The following is a 19769-nucleotide window of genomic DNA, read 5'->3' as shown; positions in this document are numbered from 1 at the left end:
TGATTCCCGGCGAGGGGAGTGGCGGCCGCCACTCCTCGCCCTCACGTGGCTTCGCCACTGATCGTGATGTCTTGTTCTAATAAAAATTAATTACATGTGTCAATTTTTTAACATATGACATTGTATTATTAGAAAAGATGTTATGTAATGGTAAATTCGTTTATAAATCATTCTTATGAGGTAAATACGAGCTTGTTGTTCATAAAACTGGTCAAGATCAAGACAAAAACACAGTTGGTATCGTGAGTTAACTAAAGATAGTATTAGAAAGGACATAAAGGTCGTATGTGATGCATCTTGGCTTTAAGCTTAAGTTTCTAACCTTTACTTCCAAAAGGTGTTTCGGATGTAGAAAACAGTAGATCCATGTTTATACATTCCTACCAAATACAGTGATTGCAACGTTATTGGAAATATTGCTATATAATCACCATAATGATAAAGGTTGAAGTTTTGCAGCCACAAACCTTGATGAGGATTTTACTTACAAAATTGCTAACCAACAAAACACATAATAATGATGAAAACAATGCAGTTTCGTTACCATAAAGCATAATAATGATCAAACGGAAAAGTTCTCAAATCACAATCAGTTTATTTGTGCAGATTCTCATGCGTCAATCTCAATTGTTGCCATTTCTTGGGCGAGATAAGTAACCTTTAGTTAGGTATAAGACAAGATAGTTAATTGCTGAGTTGTTTAAGTCAGATGAAAAGCGAGTACACAATGTACAATTTCGATGATGGTTAACAAGATACTAAAGAGTTGAAAGTAGCTAAACCACTTGTGTATATCATCGATGTAATTGCAGCTTGTTGAAAAAAGAATTCACATACGCATAGAAGGTTTTAATCTTGAATAGAGAATGTCGTTACTTATAGTCAGTGCATAAATTTTTTGGTAAAATGTCAATAACTAATTATATTTGTTTTTTTAATTTTTTTTTATCAAAGAGCGATTTTCAAAGAGATATATGTCAAAATCCAAACATCAAATTTCAATTTGAAATAACATATTGAGAAGTTTTGTTGTTTAAGTGATATGTCAAATCTAATTATGATATAGGGCAATTAGCAAGAATGATCACTTTTTAACATTTGATTACAGAAATTATCAGTTTTTAATAACGACGACATATTGATAATCTAACGACCACACAATAATGACGTGACGACAATTGATTTCTGCAACCAAATCCAAATATCAAAAAATGTTCCTTCATGCTAATTGTCCTATGATCTGTTTGTGATTTCACAAGGTGATTTACTATTTTCCAGTCGACATATGCCCTCGACTAACTTGAGGGCTTACAACGAACTTAATTTGATGTCAACATGATAATAAATTACTCACCAACTTGACTCATTCATCATGTAATCAATCACTTTAATGTACTACTTAGTTGCAAACACACGCTATCAGACTCGGCAAATACGATTTATTTGTACATATTTTCAAAAATCAGTTTTATCTGTAACATTGTAAGTTTGTGGGAAGGAAAAACAAATGAAAACCGCCCATCCAATGCAAGGTCCAATCGAACTTTGTTTCAACAGTGGGATGGGCCCCTATATAACCGTATGACTTGAGTGCGTAGAGAACAAATTCCCCATCTCCAATCGCACCATTTTTTTTTTTTAACAAAGCAGTTAGTTCCCTCACCCCCTCTGAGCTTGTTCGCGATAATGTCAGCAGAATAATATTAAGCGAAAGGGGACGCCGGGATTCTGCTTCGCTCTCGCGCACCACGGCCGCTCATCCGTGTCGGTTCCAGATCTGTCACGGTTCGTTCTCAATTTCTCAAAATTTTCATGGATCTGTTGCATTTGCGTAACGCATGATTTGATTTTTATTGTAATTTAAATTTTTTGGATCTGGGTATGCGTTTTTTATTATATTACTGGTTGTTAGATCTGATTGAGTGAGTATTTGAATGGTTATGCTCTGTTAATTAGCGGATCTGATGCGGTTTGAGTGTAGAAATTGAACAATTAACAAGTACTTGATCGATTTTGTTAACCCAAAGGTTTAATTTTGTGTTTTTAGCTTAAACTTATAGTCTTTGTGTTCTTTTGGCTGATATTAATATTCTTTTTGTTTGAAATTTGTGTAGATTAATCGGTGAATGCATCTGTAAGACTTAGCTTAGATCCACTGCTCACTCCAACTTGTGGTGAGTGTTGTGTTTTTTTGGGTTCTGATGGCGATATTGAATCCGGGAATGCTCTCAATCAAATGGGCTCTGCTTGTTTTGGTTGTTTTTGTGCACACCTGTAATGGGTTTTATCTCCCCGGAAGCTACATGCATACATATGCGAAGGGGCAAGAAATCACTACAAAAGTTAACTCCTTGACTTCTATAGAGACTGAGCTGCCCTTCAGCTACTACAGTCTCCCTTATTGCAAACCCCCTGAAGGCATCAAGAAAAGTGCTGAGAATCTCGGGGAACTTCTTATGGGAGATGAGATCGAGAACTCTGCATACCGCTTTAACATGAACGTGAATGAGACTCGTTACCTGTGTACCACAGATCCTTTGACCGAGCACGACGTAAAGCTGCTGAAACAGAGAACCCGTGATCTGTATCAGGTAAATATGATCCTTGATAATTTGCCCGCAATGAGATATGCTTATCAAAATGGGGTTAAGATTCAGTGGACTGGGTTTCCTGTTGGGTACACATCACCTAACAGTAAAGAAGATTACATCATCAATCACCTCAAGTTCAGGGTTATGATTCACGAGTATGAAGGGAGTGGTGTGCAGATAATTGGGACTGGGGAAGAAGGCATGGGTGTCATTTCGGAAGCTGATAAGAAGAAGGCATCTGGGTTTGAGATTGTTGGCTTTGAGGTTTACCCTTGTAGCATTAAATACGACCCAGAGGCCATGAAGAAAAAAGCTATGTATGAAAATATCAAACCTGTAAGTTGCCCCGCAGAGCTCGAAAAGGCTCAAATCATAAGGCAGCAAGAGAAAGTATCATTTACTTATGAGGTTGAGTTTGTGAAAAGTGATACAAGATGGCCATCAAGGTGGGATGCTTATCTGAAGATGGAGGGTGCTCGTGTGCACTGGTTCTCTATTCTGAATTCATTAATGGTGATCTTTTTCCTAGCTGGTATAGTTTTTGTCATATTCCTAAGGACGGTGAGGAGGGATTTAACAAGATACGAAGAACTCGACAAAGAATCTCAAGCTCAGATGAATGAGGAGCTCTCTGGGTGGAAGCTTGTTGTGGGAGATGTGTTCAGAGAACCAGATTCTCCAAAGCTTCTTTGCGTGATGGTTGGGGATGGAGTTCAGATTACTGGGATGGCAGTTGTCACCATCATCTTTGCAGCATTTGGTTTCATGTCACCAGCTTCACGAGGAATGCTACTGACAGGAATGATCATTCTATATCTCTTCCTTGGGATTATTGCTGGTTATGTTGCTGTCCGTATGTGGAGAACCATAAAGGGAACTTCTGAAGGGTGGAGATCGGTTTCCTGGTTTGTGGCATGTTTCTTTCCTGGAATCGTCTTTGTGATTCTTACAATACTGAATTTCATTCTATGGGGCAGCAAGAGTACTGGTGCTCTTCCCATTTCTTTGTATTTTATACTCATCTCCCTCTGGTTCTGCATTTCTGTTCCTCTCACCCTTCTCGGAGGATTCTTAGGCGCACGAGCTGAGCCAATTTCATATCCCGTGAGAACCAACCAGATTCCGAGGGAGATTCCTGCGCGCAAATATCCATCATGGCTTCTTGTTCTTGGTGCTGGGACACTTCCGTTTGGAACCCTTTTTATTGAACTCTTCTTCATCCTTTCTAGCATCTGGCTTGGAAGATTTTATTATGTCTTCGGTTTCCTTTTTATAGTGCTTATGTTGTTGGTTATCGTTTGTGCTGAAGTTTCAGTAGTTCTCACATACATGCATCTTTGTGTGGAGGATTGGAGGTGGTGGTGGAAGGCTTTCTTTGCCTCAGGTTCAGTTTCCCTTTATGTGTTCCTGTACTCCATCAATTACCTGGTATTTGACCTGCAGAGTTTGAGCGGGCCTGTGTCGGCTATCCTTTACCTCGGTTATTCATTGATCATGGCAACTGCAATCATGTTGTCAACTGGCACCATTGGCTTTCTCATGTCTTTCTACTTTGTTCATTACCTCTTCTCATCCGTAAAGATCGACTAGAAAAGTGTTGGCTGGCATTGTATTCAAACAGTTGGGAAATGTGAGGCTGCTATATGTAGGAGGAAGAAGTGCTTTTGTTAAATCATTTTAGCCTTTACACTTGGTTGCATCCGAAAGCTGATGGTGTTGCGGTATCTCTTGCGGCTCTCCGATGATAGTGCATGAAGACCTTTGTTTTCTGCGTGCTGTCCTCGTTTGCGACGTCACCAGCGGCAGTTCTCCGTTTACCCCTCATCCCCATTTTGTTTTACTGCTTCACTGGTGTTGCACTTTTACTTTATATCATATTGTTTGTGTTAGAAATTGTAATTCGTGGACCTTCGATCCTTGTATTCTCTTCTGTTTCGTATTTGAAAGGAAAGGTAAATTGGATAATTCTTTTAATTCTCAACAGCTTGATTTTTTTTGCTGGTAAGTCGATACATTGGATTCAGTTCAGTTAAACTGTTTAACTTTGTTTAAGCTGAGACTTAGGAGCGTTTGATAATCATTTATTTTTAGTTTTCAAAAAATTGAAAAAGAAAAACTAGAAAGTTAATTTTTCGAGTTTTCAAAATTTGACTTGGTTTTGGTTTGAAAACGGAGTACGATTACCTGAACATGTTTCAGTTTTTAGTTTTCTCGAAAACTGAATTGGTTATCAAACGGACATTTAATTACTCAAAATTCTTACTGTGTTACTGTTCATTGGTAAGTGAAACTTGCCAATTCAGCAAACATAAGCTGGCAAAATTTTACACCAAAAGGCAAAAGGTAAATCTTAACTTATGAAACTCCACCAGGAAACAACACAAGGGTGATTTTGTTCCTTCATCCAGAGTGCCATATCACTCCATATCTGGATCCGGGTTGATCAGGTAAGCTTCTGCAGGGTCATTGTCCAAGCTCTCCTCCGTTTTCTCGTCATCTTCGGCACGAGTATGGAAGTCTTCGACAGATGAATTCTCCGAATGCCCGTGAGAGGTCGGGTGGCCTTCAAGACTAGGCTGCATACCCGTTCCCTCTGTCATCTGATATGCAGGGTATAGTTCCAAAGTTCCTACACCTGCAATGCCGTTAAGTATGGCTGCGGCTGCCGCAGCACCAATAAACTGATCAGCAAGCTTCTTACATGCATTCTCCATCGCGAAATTCATGAATCTCCGCTCAGCATCCTGACGGATATGCAATCGCCTCCCAACCTGCAAAGTTGTGTATCATGAATAGAGAAGTAGGTTTACATTTATCAACTGAAGTTCCCAAATTAGTTTCCGAACTCGAAAACTTGCCTCAACTTGCATACTATCTCTTTCTTCATCTAGAGCTTCCTTCACTAGTTTATAAGAGTGCCTATGCATGGAGCCACAACCCAAAACATAAAACATCACAGCATTTACAAGATAATGCACTTGAAAACGCAACCTTTGTAATGGTAATTTCTGAAGAGGGTAATGATTTTCCGCACTCTCATTTTCTATTTCCGCACTCATCCTCTTGTTTCCACCTTTCGGATTGGATAATCAAAGGAGAATCAAGCGACAGAAATGCATAAGCTAAAATTGAGAGTGCGAAAACAACTACCTTTTGGAATAAGTTAACAAGTACATTCATATAGAAGATTGAGGAGCAGTGCAAATCATACTTTTTCCTGGATAGCTTGGGCGAGGGAGAGGAAGTACTGCCGGTGCTTCGGCCTTCTTCCGAGTCCTGTGAAACTGAGTTCTCTTTTATTTAGTGGCAGTGAAAATCTAAATGTAGCAACTCAAACATGAAACTTCTTTCACAACTCGCAAGTTAATTTCATGACTATATCAACTGTTTAGTAAAGGACGTTGTTACTGGTATATTTTTTACTGCAGCAAGTTTTTGCAAAAGAACATACAGGTTTGAGTCCCCTCCCTCCATTCCTTCACCCCGTGCCTTCCAAGTCTGTATTTCTGCAAAAATGATTACCACGTCAATAACTTTGAGTGAAATTTGAAAAGTTATATGGTACTATTAGCACTTAACAATAGAACTTCGGTAAATATACGCAAACAAAACTGGTTACAAACTTTTACATACGAGGAACACTAACAAAACTGTTTCAGTGCAAACTGAAGCGTAAGACGAACATGCAATGAGGCCAAGGGCGAAAATGCAATGAGGCCAAGGGCGAAAGTGCAATGAGGCCTTCCTAATTCAGTACCTTAATGTATTATTTTTTTTTAATAAACTAGTGAAAACTTTTCAATCTAATCTGCCACTAAAACACTATAAATTTGAGGCCCATATTTGGGAGAAATTTGTGGGTTTTCTTTGTCAATTTACATGTCATATTGTGTTTTTTTTTTCTGCACAAATGATAGCATTTGTTGGTCAAATTGTTAGTTGGTAGGGGAAGGGGATCTGGAGGGATTGAACTTGCACTAGGGTGCATAGGCATGATTGCTTTCTGCTACATTTGCTTACATATGTCTTAGTTTAATGCTCATCTAATTCTATTTTTTTTATTAAGAGTTTGTAACCGGTTTTGTATGTGAATATTTTTCGAGAATTTTTCCTCAACCATCAATGAATCATGCATTGATGAAACAGACCTGGAGGTGGCTCTTCAAGTGGAAAAGAGTTATCCCCTGGACACCCATTGCCTCCTGGATTTTCTTCGGAGTTGCCTCTGCAAGATGAAACGCGTGATAAAATCAGATAACCGAAATCCGAAAACATGCGAAAAATCTCAAAGCCAAGGAAGAAGGAGAAGGGTACTCACTATGAAGGCCTCCAAGCTGATTGACAGCATCAACAAAGCAGGCATGAAGCTCAGGAGTCCATCGAAGGCGGGGTCTGAGCTTTGCAGCCAGAACTCGGTCTTGAGGCAGCTGAAGATCACACGTTTCACGATCAACCTCCTCCTCCTCCTCCGCCACTGCTGCCGCCTCCTCACCCTCCACAACAACGCTATCACTGCTATGCGTGACGGTAGGAGTCGGTGAAGATCCTTGAAAATCCTGTTCATCATCACCACCACAGCCAAAACCAACCATTTTTCCCTTCTTCTTTTCAGAAGAGAGAAGGCAAAGCAAAAGCAAATGCAGAAACGCAATAAAACCCAACGGGTATAAAAGGTAGCTCTTCTGTGGTGATGTATAGCTAGCTAGCACAGAATTGGAGGTTACATGAGGAAGGCACAGAAGAGGCCAAGGCCAGCAGGTTTGTCTTTAATTTCTACTGCATGAAGGGAAACGTGGAAAGCTATGCCATTACTCCAGTCCTTTTTTTCTTTTCTTTTCTTTTTTTTGCATTTTATTGCCAACGATAATATTATTCTAAGCTATACTGTAAAGAGCGGGAAAGTTTGAACTCAGGATACAGTGAGTTAAAGAGAAAGACCATATTCACCCGTTGCTCCATTACACCAGTTAATTTCATGTGAATTAATTGTCTTTACCTTCTCCTTCGTTACTACTCCCAAGGATTTAATGCCAGACTGCACTTGTAGTGCTACTAAATGAATATGATCTGACCTTTGGTTTGAAAGGCATGCCTTGCTTTTCCAGTTTTCCAGCTTCCTTTGTTTTGCTCATTTAGTGTTGGTTGGTACTTGGTAGACATATATTTAAGAAGAAAATACCTTACTCTTACATGTAACAAGATGTTTTTCTTTTATCATTATAGGTAAATCACAATCTTGATACGTGTTAAAAAAAAGTTTATTTTCATTTTTAAGTAAGTCACTTCATTTTTTGTTCACATTCACTTCAAAAAAATTTCTCTGCACACTTATTTTCATCCTTAGCGCACCTCTATTTGTTTCTGTCTGTTAATTCTCTTTTGATAGATTCAATCTAGAAGTTAAAACTAAACACGGATGTGCACAATGAGAAAAAGAGTGCGAAAATCACTTCTGCTTTATTATACATGTCAAAAGGAACCAACCATTATTTTAGCTATGTTGCACTTTATTTTTTTATATTTTTTTTATAACCTAATGCGGCTTGGACGATTCACATCTCAAGGTTGAGCGTTGATGACACGTTGAGCTATCTATGTGGCCGAGAGCCCTCATAGGTCAATAACAACAAGACAATTATTTGAGAGACACTTAGCAATAAGATAATAGCCTTTCAGAGACGTCGACTGCGCCAAATGCGTGAGCAATTCATTGCTCTCTTTTTACGTAACGGCACAATTATCTGAAGGACTCTTGACCAATAAGCTAATAGTTTGTCGGAAGGGCCCGCTATGGAAAATGCAGAAGCAACTTATTACTATCTTTCCTTTTTAACGTAATGACACAATTATCTGAAGTCCGCTATGAATGCTGAAGAAACTCCATTGTTGTCTTTCCTTTATGCCCGAGAGGGATCTTATTCATTATAAAAATAATTTACATCACCCACTGGCTATTAGTCTAGTAGTACCTTTCCTTCGAAGGTCCAAGTCCCTTCGCACATTGATCCAAAACATAAGAAGATTTTACACCACTTTCTTAGAGAGGAAGTAACTATGGCGGTACATAAAGAACAAGATAATGAAGGAAGAACACTTAGCCAAAAGGGTGAGCAACACGGTTGGAAGATCTCTTGTGGAAACATGCAAAGGGTTCAAAGCTCTTCCAGTTGCCATATAGTTTGATTCGGAGTCATTTTGTTGTTGTGTATAACGGTACATCTAAAATCATAAATGTAGTGACTTACAACAACACTTACTATTTGTACTTTACTCTTATTTCCTTTTCTCTGAAATTCAAGTCTTACAGTTCTACTCTCTTAAGGTCCTCAAGATAAAAACCCGTGAAGACCAAATGCATATTAACTACAAAATTCTGGAAGTTTAGGTCTAAAGGCTTAAAATATTTGACAACTTAATAAACCAAAACTAACTCAAAATCCATGAACCAATAGAAAACTCATGTTTTGCTTTATTAAATTGTCAAATATTTTAAGTTTTTTGGATCTAAACTAATATAGTTTTGTGACTAATATGCATTTGATCCTCACATGTCCTTAAAATGAAGACCTTAGGAGACCAAAGGTCGTACCCAGTGCACAAGGCTCCCGCTTTACGCAGGGTCTGGGAGAGGTGAATGTCGGCTAGCCTTACCCCCATTTATGGAGAGGCTGCTCCCAAGTCTCGAACCCGAGACCTACCGCTCATGGGCGAAGGAACCCGAGACCTTAGGAGACCAACCGAATAATTTAATTTAAACAAAATCTTACGATTTTTTTTATTTTTATTCAAGTCATACTTATCTTAGGTTCGATTCCTGGCGCTAATGAATCACACAATGGTGGCCAAAGGAAGGCTGAAATACCTCTATGAGTCTTCTCAGCCCTGAAAAGAGACTGCTGTGACGAAGCCATTAGCTGATTTCTTTTGTAAAAAAGGCTATTTTAGGCAACTTGATTATGCTTAAGTACGAACCTGCATGAGATATAATTTATCAACACTATTAAAGAACTCAATTTCATGGTATATATGAGGTATGTTAGTTATACTAGTTTATTTCTCTTTTCTATATTTTGTTTACATAAGCTTATTAGTATTTAAAAAAAAAAAAGGATAACTAGTGGGAAATCACAGTTATCCATCTTTTTCAAAGATCGGAAAGATTCACAAAGACATTTCAGTTTTCTTTTGACCACAAATCTATCTTTCACACCAACAACAGGTTTCGAAAGCTTATAAGTTAGATCGGGACCAAAGGAGAGTTAGAAAATAGGACATGCAAAAGCCCCCTTCTTAAATTGTTATTTTTTCGAAAAAGAAGAGAAAGGTGCCTTTTACCGTTTTGCGTAAAAAAAACAAATAATAAAAAGTCTAACTAGCCGTTGCAAGCCGAAACCCACCGACCTATGCTCTCCCTATCTCCCTCTTCTCTTCTCTTTCTTCTTCCATCCTCTCTCTGCTCCCCTCAACTCTCTCTCTCTCTCTCTCTCTCTCTCTCTCTCTCTCTCTAACCCATAACCCAGCACAATGTTCACCGAAGGCCTCGACGAGAGTGCAATCAAATGGATCAAACAGGTACCAAAATCCCGAAAGTTCATAAATTTTCAAAATTTTTGAGAATTCAATTTTCATTTTTCAGTTGAATACCTGCAGGGATCAGAAATGGAAGTGCAAGAACAACAGCAACAAACCCCACAAGCGATCCGGTCGCCTCTCGCAGAGAAACTCACTTCCGACGCATACCCAATATCGCCTCTGCGCTTCGGCACCAACAGCGGTGGCGGTGGTCCCGCTCTGCCTCCGCTCAAGTTCCACTCCGGCCTGCTCGCTCCTCACAGCTTGGTGGCTCCGTGTCTAAGCAGCGACGACGAAAACGACTATGATGACGACAACGAGAGCGTCGATTCGGTTTCGGATATGGGTTCGTCTGCCATTTACTTCGAGGAAGAGTCGAAGCCGATGGAACAGTATTATCAGGAAGAAGAAGAGGAGGTGTTTGGTTATAGGGATAAGCCTAGCACCGGGTTGAATAGAGGGTTGTTGAAGGAGGGTCTGAGGGTTGAATTGCCCGGAAATTGTAGAAGATTTACGGACGGTGAGGTGGGTTTCAAGAAGAGATGCCCCCCGAAAACTTCGACACCGGGTGCCGGCAATCAGCTCCTGAAAAGGGCTCAACTTCGAAATTTCAATGTAGGCCTTGATGCAAAATAATGATCTTTTTTGTTTTTGTTTAGTGGGTGTGTGCTTGTTTGTAATTTGAATCTTTTGTTGGTGGTATTTCCAATTTTGTATTGTAGGGCACTGCCCAAAGTGGTGATGAATGTGGTGTGCACAGAGATTCAGCAGATTTGGGAACTCCTAGTGCACCTCCGATTTTCGAAATTGGGAGAGACGAGGTGGGTATTGATGATGAGATTCAAGGAGGGCAGGAAATTTCTGAGGGGGTGAGAGAGAGCAATGCAGCTGAAAATTCGACCTGCCCATCAAGGGGATCCATGGGGTTTGATGGGAGTGTAGAGGGTTTAGCAGATTTGGATACTAGTTCTTTCAAAGCTTCTGAACTTGGTGAAAGGTATTGAATAGAGTTGCTCTTCTTGTTTTAGGATTTTATTTGGACTGTGACTTTCATTTGATTTCTCTACGTTCTCGTTTCGGGTTTTTGATAGTTCTTGCGTGATTTGACTTTGTGTTCTGCAGAATGAACAAAAGCATAGCTGGAGAAACAGAAGCGAAAGTCCCTTATTTGCAAGCCAGCCAATTAGACCATTCCTATTATAATACCAGGTTCTTCCACCATTGAATTTCATATGAAGACAGATACTTGTTTACTGTTACTTTCGATTTAGTGAAGTTTATTGCATGAAAAGATTCTGCACACATATTACTTTTGTCATTCTAACCTGAAAAATGTTTTTTGATTGTTTTTTTTTATGGTATCAAATTGAATCATTGCAGTGGCCAATATGCCTGGCAAACCTTGGTTGCACACGAGGCATGTATACGCTTATGCCTACAAGCATGGGCAAGAGGCTGCACTGAGGCACCTGAATTTCTGCGTGATGAGTGCGTGGTTCTTCGGAATGCTTTTGGGTTAGCTACCTTTTCCTAACCCTAAATATTCAGTTCTTTTGAAGTTTCATGGCTGATGGCTAGTTCTCAGGGTTTGATTGGTCATTTAAGATTTACACTCTGATTCTACAGGCTAAACACATTTTTGTTGCCAGCCCGAGGAGCGCAGCCACTAGAAGCAAAGTGTAGTCGGAATGCAGAACAAACTTTTGCTCCGAAAGCAAAGAAGGTGGTTGGAAAGATCAGAGTTGAAGGTATGATCTTATAAATGGGTTAAGCTTATTAGTAATATGTTGAAGAATGGCTCAGAGTTAATCTCAGTTTAAGAAACATATCCACTGGATTTGGACATTAAAACAGTTTTACCAAAGTCATTTAATTTCTTTATTTACAACTGTTTTGGGAGGCCACAAGTATGAAATATTTTTTAGATATATCTTGACATTACTAGAAGGTTGCTAGCTATGCTAGCATAATTTAATCTAAGGGTTTTGTGTTTATTTTAGACACTAAGCTGATAAAAGTAGACAAAATAGTGTATTTGTAATTTGATGTAGTTTTTGAATGATGGCAGTGAAGAAACTTCGAGTAATACCCAGAAGGAAACTCAAGAGCACATATTCACAGCGAAGTGCAATGTACATACAAGCAGGGGCAGAATACGTCCGACATGTTTCATCACTAGTAAAAACTGGCATAAATTCTTTAAAGTCATCGTCATTCTCAATTACACCACAAGGTTTGAGCCGTACGAAGAACCCTATTTTGTTCTCAAATTAAATTTTCTCCGAAGACTTAATATGCAGCCGCCATTTACTTTATATATTACAACCCCAGAAAATTATTGTTACTGATTAGGATAAGTAAGAGATATATTAATGTGTAGCATCTCTTGATGGATTTTTCGTAACTTATGTCTTGTGTATTTTATACTGAAATTAATGGATGTTGACGCCTATCTTATTGTGTGTGCAGAGCCACTTTCATGCATACTCAAACTTAGTAGTGCCACTGACGATACCGAAGTAGAGCCAAGTTCTGCAATTTGTTTGCACCCTGGAAGCGGTGATTACCATGTATTGTAAGTTTCTGTTTTGCTTAAACCCTGGTGTCATGTTGGCATTTAACCCTCATTTTAATGGATATGCTGGTAACTTGTGTTGGAACTTGAAGTTCCGTGGCATAGTCTAATATACCAAAGTGTAGGTCCCTTTCAGGGGACTTTGGTCATGACTTGAGAGTTTCATGTGATGTTAACGTGGAAAAGGTCTTACATGTCTATGCACTTTCAGTTTTCCAGAGAGTCAAGTGGATGCTCTTTTGGTAGAAGTTCAAGACACGAAAAAATCAGTCCAAGGTCGAACTACAATTCCTATTTCATCCTTGAATGACAGCGCCGTATGAATCCTTCCTCTATCATCCAACGTTGATTTCTTAAGGCAGAACAATATCTTTCTACCACCTGCATGTTATATTATGTGACTTTCTTAATTATGCAGAGTGATAAACTTCGTTGGTGGCCTTTATACCATGATGATCAAGAATGTATTGGAAAAATCCAGCTCAACATCGGTAGTATGATAACAAGTGATGAAGCTAATCATATCAAGGTTTGTTTTCTTCCAACTCAACTCGTCTAAGAAAATCTTGTCACAGACTCAGAAATGTCATTTCTACTGTGTTCAGTCCAAAAATTTGGCATTGTTATTTTTATTTAGTCATCAAACTTGTAGGATAAGTGTTCTCACCTCTACTTTTTCACATATGATAGAGTGGACCAGTTGCAGAGACTCTAGCATATGATTTATTGCTGGAGGCTGCTATGCGGGCACAAAACTTTCATTCCCGGAACCTATGGTTGCATGGAACTTGGAAGTGGTTGTTGACTGAGTTTGCAGAATATTATGAAGTTTCCCAGTCGTACACAAAGCTGAGGTACGTATCAAATGTACAATTTTTTAAATCTAATAAGTAGCAATTTCTTTGTACGAAAATAAAACAAAGAAAGCACTATTATGCTCTTCTCTTTGTGATGGCTTGCATCGTATTTACATCCCTTTGGTTTCTTCGTAGATATCTGTTACATGTGATGAATGTGGCAACTCCGACAAAAGATTGCTTAGAGCTTGTGAATGAGTTACTTGTACCTATAATAAAGGCCAGGAGTCAGAAATGTTTGACAAGGCAGGAGGTAAAGTATGGTTCTGCAAAAGAACAAGATTACTTGTTACTAAATGTTTTGAACCAATTTGTTTTTCTTGGTATCTGTCCACTGAATACTAGGATTTTTTATTTATTTTTATTTTTGACTTTCCCTCTGAAATTAATTTTAACTTCCCTTTGTTTCAATTGGATTTGTTCTTGCTTTCTTGCAGAAAAGTATACTGTTAGACTGTGAAAACCAAATCGAGAGTCTTTTGGCTAATGTTTTCGAAAACTACAAGTCATTAGATGAAGGGTCACCCACAGGATTCACATCCTCATTTGGTCCAACCCCAGATTCTGCAGCACCAGCTCTAGCTCCTTCTGTACAAGTATACATGATCCTTCACGATATCCTCACTCTGGATGCCCAAACTATGCTGCGCAACTATTTGGAGGTACATGAATAATGTTAATAATTATCTTCTTACGTTTCCAAGACCGAACTTACATATATATGAATGTTTTTTATGAAGTTGGAGGTCTTTCGTTTTCTTATCCTCAAATATTTGATGACCTAACATGCAGATTCCTAGTGTTGGTTCATTACGGTCGATAAATTAGAGAGTTCATGGAATTAGAAAAATCTTGGGAAGATGCCCGTTATGCATATTAGAATACACTTGGGTACATGCACTTATAGCTTCTTTTTTTTTTTCTTTTTTTTTTCTTTTCTAGAGGCAGTGTCCGTACGTAAATTTCCTGTATAACAACCCAACATATAACGTGGATCAACAACTTCTTGGGTTTGTTTTGCACTCAGGAAAATAGAGTTCTAAACCAAATGTATTTGTTTCCAGACAGCAGCAAAAAAGAGGTACCGAAAGCACACTCTAGACACTGATGAGTTTGTGTCAAGTAACTCTGAAGGTTTCCTTATGGACTCCATATCCATCTCAACGGCATATCTGAAAATGAAGAATTTATGCATAAATATACAAAAGGAAATTCAGGCAGACATCAAAATCCACAACCAGCATGTACTCCCCAGGTACAGGCCTTTGTCTTTTGCACCTAATACTGTGACTCATAGTTCAAAATTACAGTTGGATTGATATAATAAAATTAGTGCGAGAATACTGACAAATCTTACTTATTTCTAGTTCAATTGATCTCTCGAATATAGCTGCTGCCATTTACAGCACTGAGCTGTACAACAGACTTCAAGCGTTTCTTGCTGCCTTGCCTCCATCAGGTCCACAGCCACATGTAAATGAGCTTTTAATTGCAGTTGCCGAATTTGAAAGAAACCTTGAATCATGGAACATAAGGTCTGTGAAAGAGATTTGGACCAAAATCCCTCATAGCATACACTTGAATAAATTTTTGCGGTTTGATTTTCTTGAACGAAGTTTCTGTTGTTTTGTAGAATGTATACTTTAAATAATTTCTCATTTCATGTTTTGTTTGCTTTAGTCCAGTGCAGGGTGGTGTTGACTCAAAGCGTCTGTTTCACGATTACATAATGGTCTGGGTACAGGATATGCAACTTAATTTACTTGAATGTTGCAGGGCAGAAAAGGTATAACTTCGCTTCAAGAACTTTTTTATGTAGCATGCCATGTGTAGTCTATTCCTTGATGTTCTTGCTCATGTTAGTGCAAACTTCCACCGAAGGCAATTGTTCAACTGAGGAACTGTGCGTAACTAACGAGATCTGAATAATGATTCAGGTGCCATGGTCTGGTGTGTCAACAAATAGTTCCACCTCACCATTTGCTGAGGATATGTATGAGAATATCAGAGAGACCCTTATTCAATACGAGGTGGTACTCAATCGATGGCCTCAATACTCCTTGATTTTGGAACAAGTGAGTTCTCATCTCATCGTATAGTATTATCAAAGAGCTTTCAGAAATGTCTCTCTCTTCCCCCCGCCTGGATTCGGCCCTATACATTCATCTAAGCTGTTTTGTTGGCTCTTTGCAGGCTGTAGCTAATGTCGAAAGAGCAATCATAAAAGCATTGGAGAAACAATATAACGATATCTTGACTCCATTGAAAGATGGTATCCAAAAGAGGCTTAATATGCAGGTCCAGAAGCTGACAAGAAGACAATCAGTCACAATCTACACCGTTCCTAGTCAGGTGAGTTCTCCAATTGCAAATTTTCCCATGCAATGTAATGAATTAGATGTTGTAAATATAGGGATTTGGTTCATCTTTTGGTTAGAGTCCTATTTTGTTTAGGAAGGCTAAGGTGCACATATTCTTGTTCTCCAATGATTAGGAAATAATTAAAGTTTTCTTGCACAATTAGAGCAGGAATCCTAGAAGAAGAATTGGAATAAGAAAGGAAGTGTACTTTCCTATCCCAAATAGATTCGGAAACCTAATCAGATTATAGAAGCATAAACCACACCTTATACTTATAAATAAGGGTGCGGGAAGGGCCAATAAGTAGTAGAAACCTAGAGAGGTAGCCCAAAGAAAGAGAAGGATTAGTTCCAAGGAAAAATCAGGGAGATAGTTGAGAGAAAGAGAGCGGTTAGTTCTAGGGTTTGCAAAAGTGATGTATACTCTATCATTAATCAAAGAAGCCATGATTTTTCTTCCTAGAGAAATCACAACTGGACGTAGGCAAAACTATTGCTAAGTTTAGTCTATTTCCAGATACATCAAAGAGCGAGATCTTAAGGGGAGTCAAACTCTAACAATTGGTATCAAGAGCTTGGTTCAAAGTGTTCTGCAATGGCAAGAGGAAAGGAAACCATAGACCTAGGAACCTTAAGGCCTGTGTTAAAACCTTTTGATGGCAAGCATGACTTCACGGATTGTCAAGGGATGATGAAGAAATTACTGATACAGTAGGAGTTGGATGATGCACTTCTTGGTGTGAAAAGCCTACGACCATGACAAAAGAGACATGAACCAAGATTCTCAAGAAGGCCAAGAGCTCCATCAAGATCCATCTCACGAAATCGGTTAAGTCTCACATCACAGAAACGTGATTGAAGGAAGCATTGGACGAGTTAGAGAAGATTTATATGGGCAAAACCATGTCCAATAAACTATTTTTTCAAGGATGAACTATTCGGGCTTCAACTAGAAGGAGGTGATAAAGAAGATCATGTATGCAGGTTCCAGAATTGCATAGCCAATCTTCAGAAGGTCGAAGAAACTTTCAAACAACTTTAATGTTTGGAGGGGAGTCCCTGCAGCCTGAGAATGTAATTCAAGCCCTTCAATCATATGCTAAACTCGATGATATAACCAGAAGCTCTTAAGGCTTTTATGCCAAAGCAAATGAGAGGGGGCGGGAAAAGACGACGGAAGAGAAGAACAGCAACATGGGTAGGTCAAGATCCAAGAAGAAAAAGAAAAAAAAAATGAAGGTTGCTTCGAATGTAATTCTGCCAATCATTGGAAGAGTCGCAAGATGGAAGGAGAATGAAGCCAAAATGGAAGGTATCTAAGGTTCAGCTAGCGCAATCACCAAAGAAGAAAGTGATAGGGAGATTCTTTCGGTAACATCAGGCTCCAAGGATTTCACAAAATAGAATTTGGATACTAGATACAAATTTCGTATGTGTGTAGTAAGAGAATGGTTTGATACAATTTCTGCTAGAATCAAGTTGTTGGATGGAGTGATAAGGACTTTGGGGAACGTCGTATATGTCCCAGGATTGAAAAAGAATTTGATATTCTAGGGCAGTTTAGACAAGCCCGGCTATGATAGTTGGGGGTCCAACCGTTTCCACAAAGTAGGTAGACAAAGCAAGGAGTCGGCTGCATTCACTCAGAGGTCTAGGGTCCTGCGCTAACTAAATCCAACTGTGGATCTAGGTATTTTGTTACTTTTATGGATGATTTTTCTAGAAAGTTTGAGTTTATTTCACAAATCAGGATTCCGAGGTTTTTGCAAAGTTCAAGGAATGGAAAACAAGAACCAAAGAAAGAGAGGGATTAATTCTAGGGTTTGCAAAAGTACTCTATTATGAACCAAAGAAGCCATGATGTTTCTATCCATAGAAATCACTACTTGACATAGGAAAAAGTTATGCTGGACCAGCATAAATCTTGTGTGTTTCTAGTTATTCTCTATATTGCTAAGTTAAGTATATTGCCGGATACATCAAAAAGCAACATTCAGAGGATAGTCAGAATTCTAACAGTGTCACTCACACACACAGATATACATGCCCTTTATGCAAAGGGATCTTTTTTTTTTTTTTCAAAAAAATGGGGATTAGTTGTAGGATCCAACTCTACACCGAACTTCAACGAGCCGAACTGTTTTTTTTATAAGTCTCAATTTATAAATCATTCTTACAAAAATTCAATTTAATCCAAAACTATTTGCCTATTTAATTATCACAATGAAATTTCATTATTTCTTATAGAACAAAGCGTTTGTTAATTTCTTTGAACTCAATAAATTTCTTAAATATTTTGTTTGGCTAATATTTTGGATAATCTTTAAGGTGCAACTTGAAAAATAAACGGTTTCGATCATTGAAGTTTAATGTGGTGTGGACCCCACAACTAATCCGCATTTAATAAAACAAATGGGGATCTCTTCACTTAAAGGCATCCCTAAACCCTAAACCCTAAGGGCATCCCTCCCACACTGATACATTTATATGTCGCTGTTGCATATACTAATATGCTTATATATCTTATCGATATCTTGTATTCCCCAGCTCGGAACTTTTTTAAACACCGTGAAGAGAATTCTTGATGTCCTTCATTGTAAAGTAGAAGACATCTTAAAGGCTTGGGCATCTTTTCTTCCTGCCATGGGCGATAACAAGAAGTCGCTGTTCGGGGAGCAGATGAATGGCATTACAGTTCTCTTGAGAACAAAATACAAAAATTACTTGCAGGCAACCGTAGGGAAGCTTCTCAGCAATGTAAGTCTATTCCTCTTGTTCAAATACTTCAACTTCCGTCCAACGGGGTAAAAACTAGCAACGGTTTCTCATATATGATTGCTTCAGGTGCAAGCTAACCGTAATACAACGCTGAAAAGGATTCTAGAGGAAACAAAGGAAGATGATGGAGAGGCAGAGGTCCGTGAAAGAATGCACTCGCTGAGTTCACAGCTTGTCGACTCCATCTCCAACTTGCATGAGGTCTTTACAAGCAAAATATTTATCGCAATTTGTCGTGGATTCTGGGATAGAATGGGACAGGTAAATAGAGAGACCTGTATTTCGCGCAACCATTACTCTTAAATCTTCTTAACGCTGACATGTTTCGATTCTTCTGTACTAGATCGTTTTGAAATTCCTTGAAGGCAGGAAGGAAAACCGAGTTTGGTACAATGGATCTTATTATGCTCTCGGGGTAAGTAGCTTCAGATTGAAATCGTACTTAGTTGGTGCAAGAGGCAACTCATTGCAGTACCTTCTAATCTCACTAATGCTTTGTCTGCAGATATTGGACGATATGTTTGCTTCCCAAATGCAGCGTCTACAAGGCAACGCGCTGCAAGAGAAAGATCTTGAGCCCCCTCGTTCGGTAATCGAAGCCCGATCAATTCTCTGCAGGGATACAGAAAATGCTACAGATGCATCGACCTACTTCTACGTTTAGCCGGATGTCTCCTGTTTTCGGGCTTGATGAGCTGTTGTCAGAATGTCTATATTTGTAGCACAAATGTATGGTGCACAAGTTCTATAGTATTAGTATTCATTCATTCTTATTCATTTTGTAACATTTTTTTTTTGTCAAATATTCATTTTGTAATTTGACTTTGCATTAAAAGTCTTCATATTAATAAAGGCAATACAATTTTTATAGTCTCTCTTCAAATTCTGCCTTGTTCTTCATTCCTTTTCCTTTACTACTGGTCTTTTCTGCTAATCTCACTATGTAAGTGGGAGAAAGAAAAACGGGTTCCCGCGATTAACAAAAACATTACATAAAACAAGTTTACAAGTGTTCCTGCACAATTGAGTCTTGTTT

General features: G+C 38.7%; 3 protein-coding genes across 4 annotated transcripts; 2 read left to right on the top strand and 1 right to left on the bottom strand.

The window, feature by feature from the left end:
• Positions 1–1482: 1482 nt before the first annotated feature.
• On the top strand, positions 1483–4556 carry LOC103443034 (transmembrane 9 superfamily member 12-like). Its single transcript, XM_008381818.4, has 2 exons — positions 1483–1785; positions 2115–4556. Exon 2 carries the CDS (start codon positions 2202–2204, stop codon positions 4179–4181), a length of 1980 nt encoding a protein of 659 aa, XP_008380040.3. The 5' UTR covers positions 1483–1785; positions 2115–2201; the 3' UTR covers positions 4182–4556.
• A 731-nt stretch (positions 4557–5287) lies between these two features.
• On the bottom strand, positions 5288–7322 carry LOC103443081 (protein PHR1-LIKE 3-like). Of its 2 annotated transcripts, XM_070827391.1 has the most exons (5): positions 6910–7322; positions 6740–6816; positions 6043–6097; positions 5803–5875; positions 5288–5510 (listed from the first exon to the last, which is right to left on the bottom strand). In XM_070827391.1, exons 1-5 carry the CDS (start codon positions 7181–7183, stop codon positions 5378–5380), a joined length of 612 nt encoding a protein of 203 aa, XP_070683492.1. In that variant the 5' UTR covers positions 7184–7322; the 3' UTR covers positions 5288–5377. The 2 variants fall into 2 exon arrangements, with proteins under 2 accessions (XP_070683492.1, XP_070683491.1); XM_070827390.1 differs by lacking the exon at positions 5288–5510 and having other exon boundaries at positions 5515–5875; positions 6910–7294.
• A 2657-nt stretch (positions 7323–9979) lies between these two features.
• Positions 9980–19599, top strand: LOC103443080 (uncharacterized). The gene is made up of 22 exons (XM_008381866.4): positions 9980–10163; positions 10242–10778; positions 10886–11160; positions 11286–11372; positions 11544–11678; positions 11790–11911; positions 12232–12396; positions 12633–12738; positions 12950–13055; positions 13157–13267; positions 13429–13592; positions 13731–13848; positions 14033–14257; positions 14660–14850; positions 14963–15130; positions 15276–15381; positions 15533–15670; positions 15789–15947; positions 18503–18712; positions 18800–18994; positions 19077–19148; positions 19239–19599. The coding sequence occupies exons 1-22, from the start codon at positions 10116–10118 to the stop codon at positions 19395–19397; spliced, it is 3597 nt and encodes a 1198-aa protein (XP_008380088.3). The 5' UTR covers positions 9980–10115; the 3' UTR covers positions 19398–19599.
• Positions 19600–19769: the final 170 nt, after the last annotated feature.

This window comes from Malus domestica, chromosome 09 (genome assembly GCF_042453785.1).
Source record: "Malus domestica chromosome 09, GDT2T_hap1".
NCBI lineage: Eukaryota > Viridiplantae > Streptophyta > Magnoliopsida > Rosales > Rosaceae > Malus > Malus domestica.
Note: the sequence above shows the minus strand (reverse complement) of the source record. Positions and strands in the feature narration are given on the sequence as shown.

Bases quoted from the DNA above. Each gene is read 5' to 3' on its own strand.
- LOC103443080 (XM_008381866.4), top strand. From the start codon at position 10,116: ATGTTCACCGAAGGCCTCGACGAGAGTGCAATCAAATGGATCAAACAG. The intron at 15,382-15,532 runs GTATAACTTCGC...ATAATGATTCAG, and splicing joins AATGTTGCAGGGCAGAAAAG to GTGCCATGGTCTGGTGTGTC. The intron at 15,671-15,788 runs GTGAGTTCTCAT...GGCTCTTTGCAG, and splicing joins ACTCCTTGATTTTGGAACAA to GCTGTAGCTAATGTCGAAAG.
- LOC103443034 (XM_008381818.4), top strand. From the start codon at position 2,202: ATGGCGATATTGAATCCGGGAATGCTCTCAATCAAATGGGCTCTGCTT.
- LOC103443081 (XM_070827390.1), bottom strand. From the start codon at position 7,183: ATGGTTGGTTTTGGCTGTGGTGGTGATGATGAACAGGATTTTCAAGGA. The intron at 6,817-6,909 runs GTGAGTACCCTT...TTCATCTTGCAG, and splicing joins TCAGCTTGGAGGCCTTCATA to AGGCAACTCCGAAGAAAATC. The intron at 6,098-6,739 runs GTCTGTTTCATC...TCATTTTTGCAG, and splicing joins ACTTGAAGAGCCACCTCCAG to AAATACAGACTTGGAAGGCA.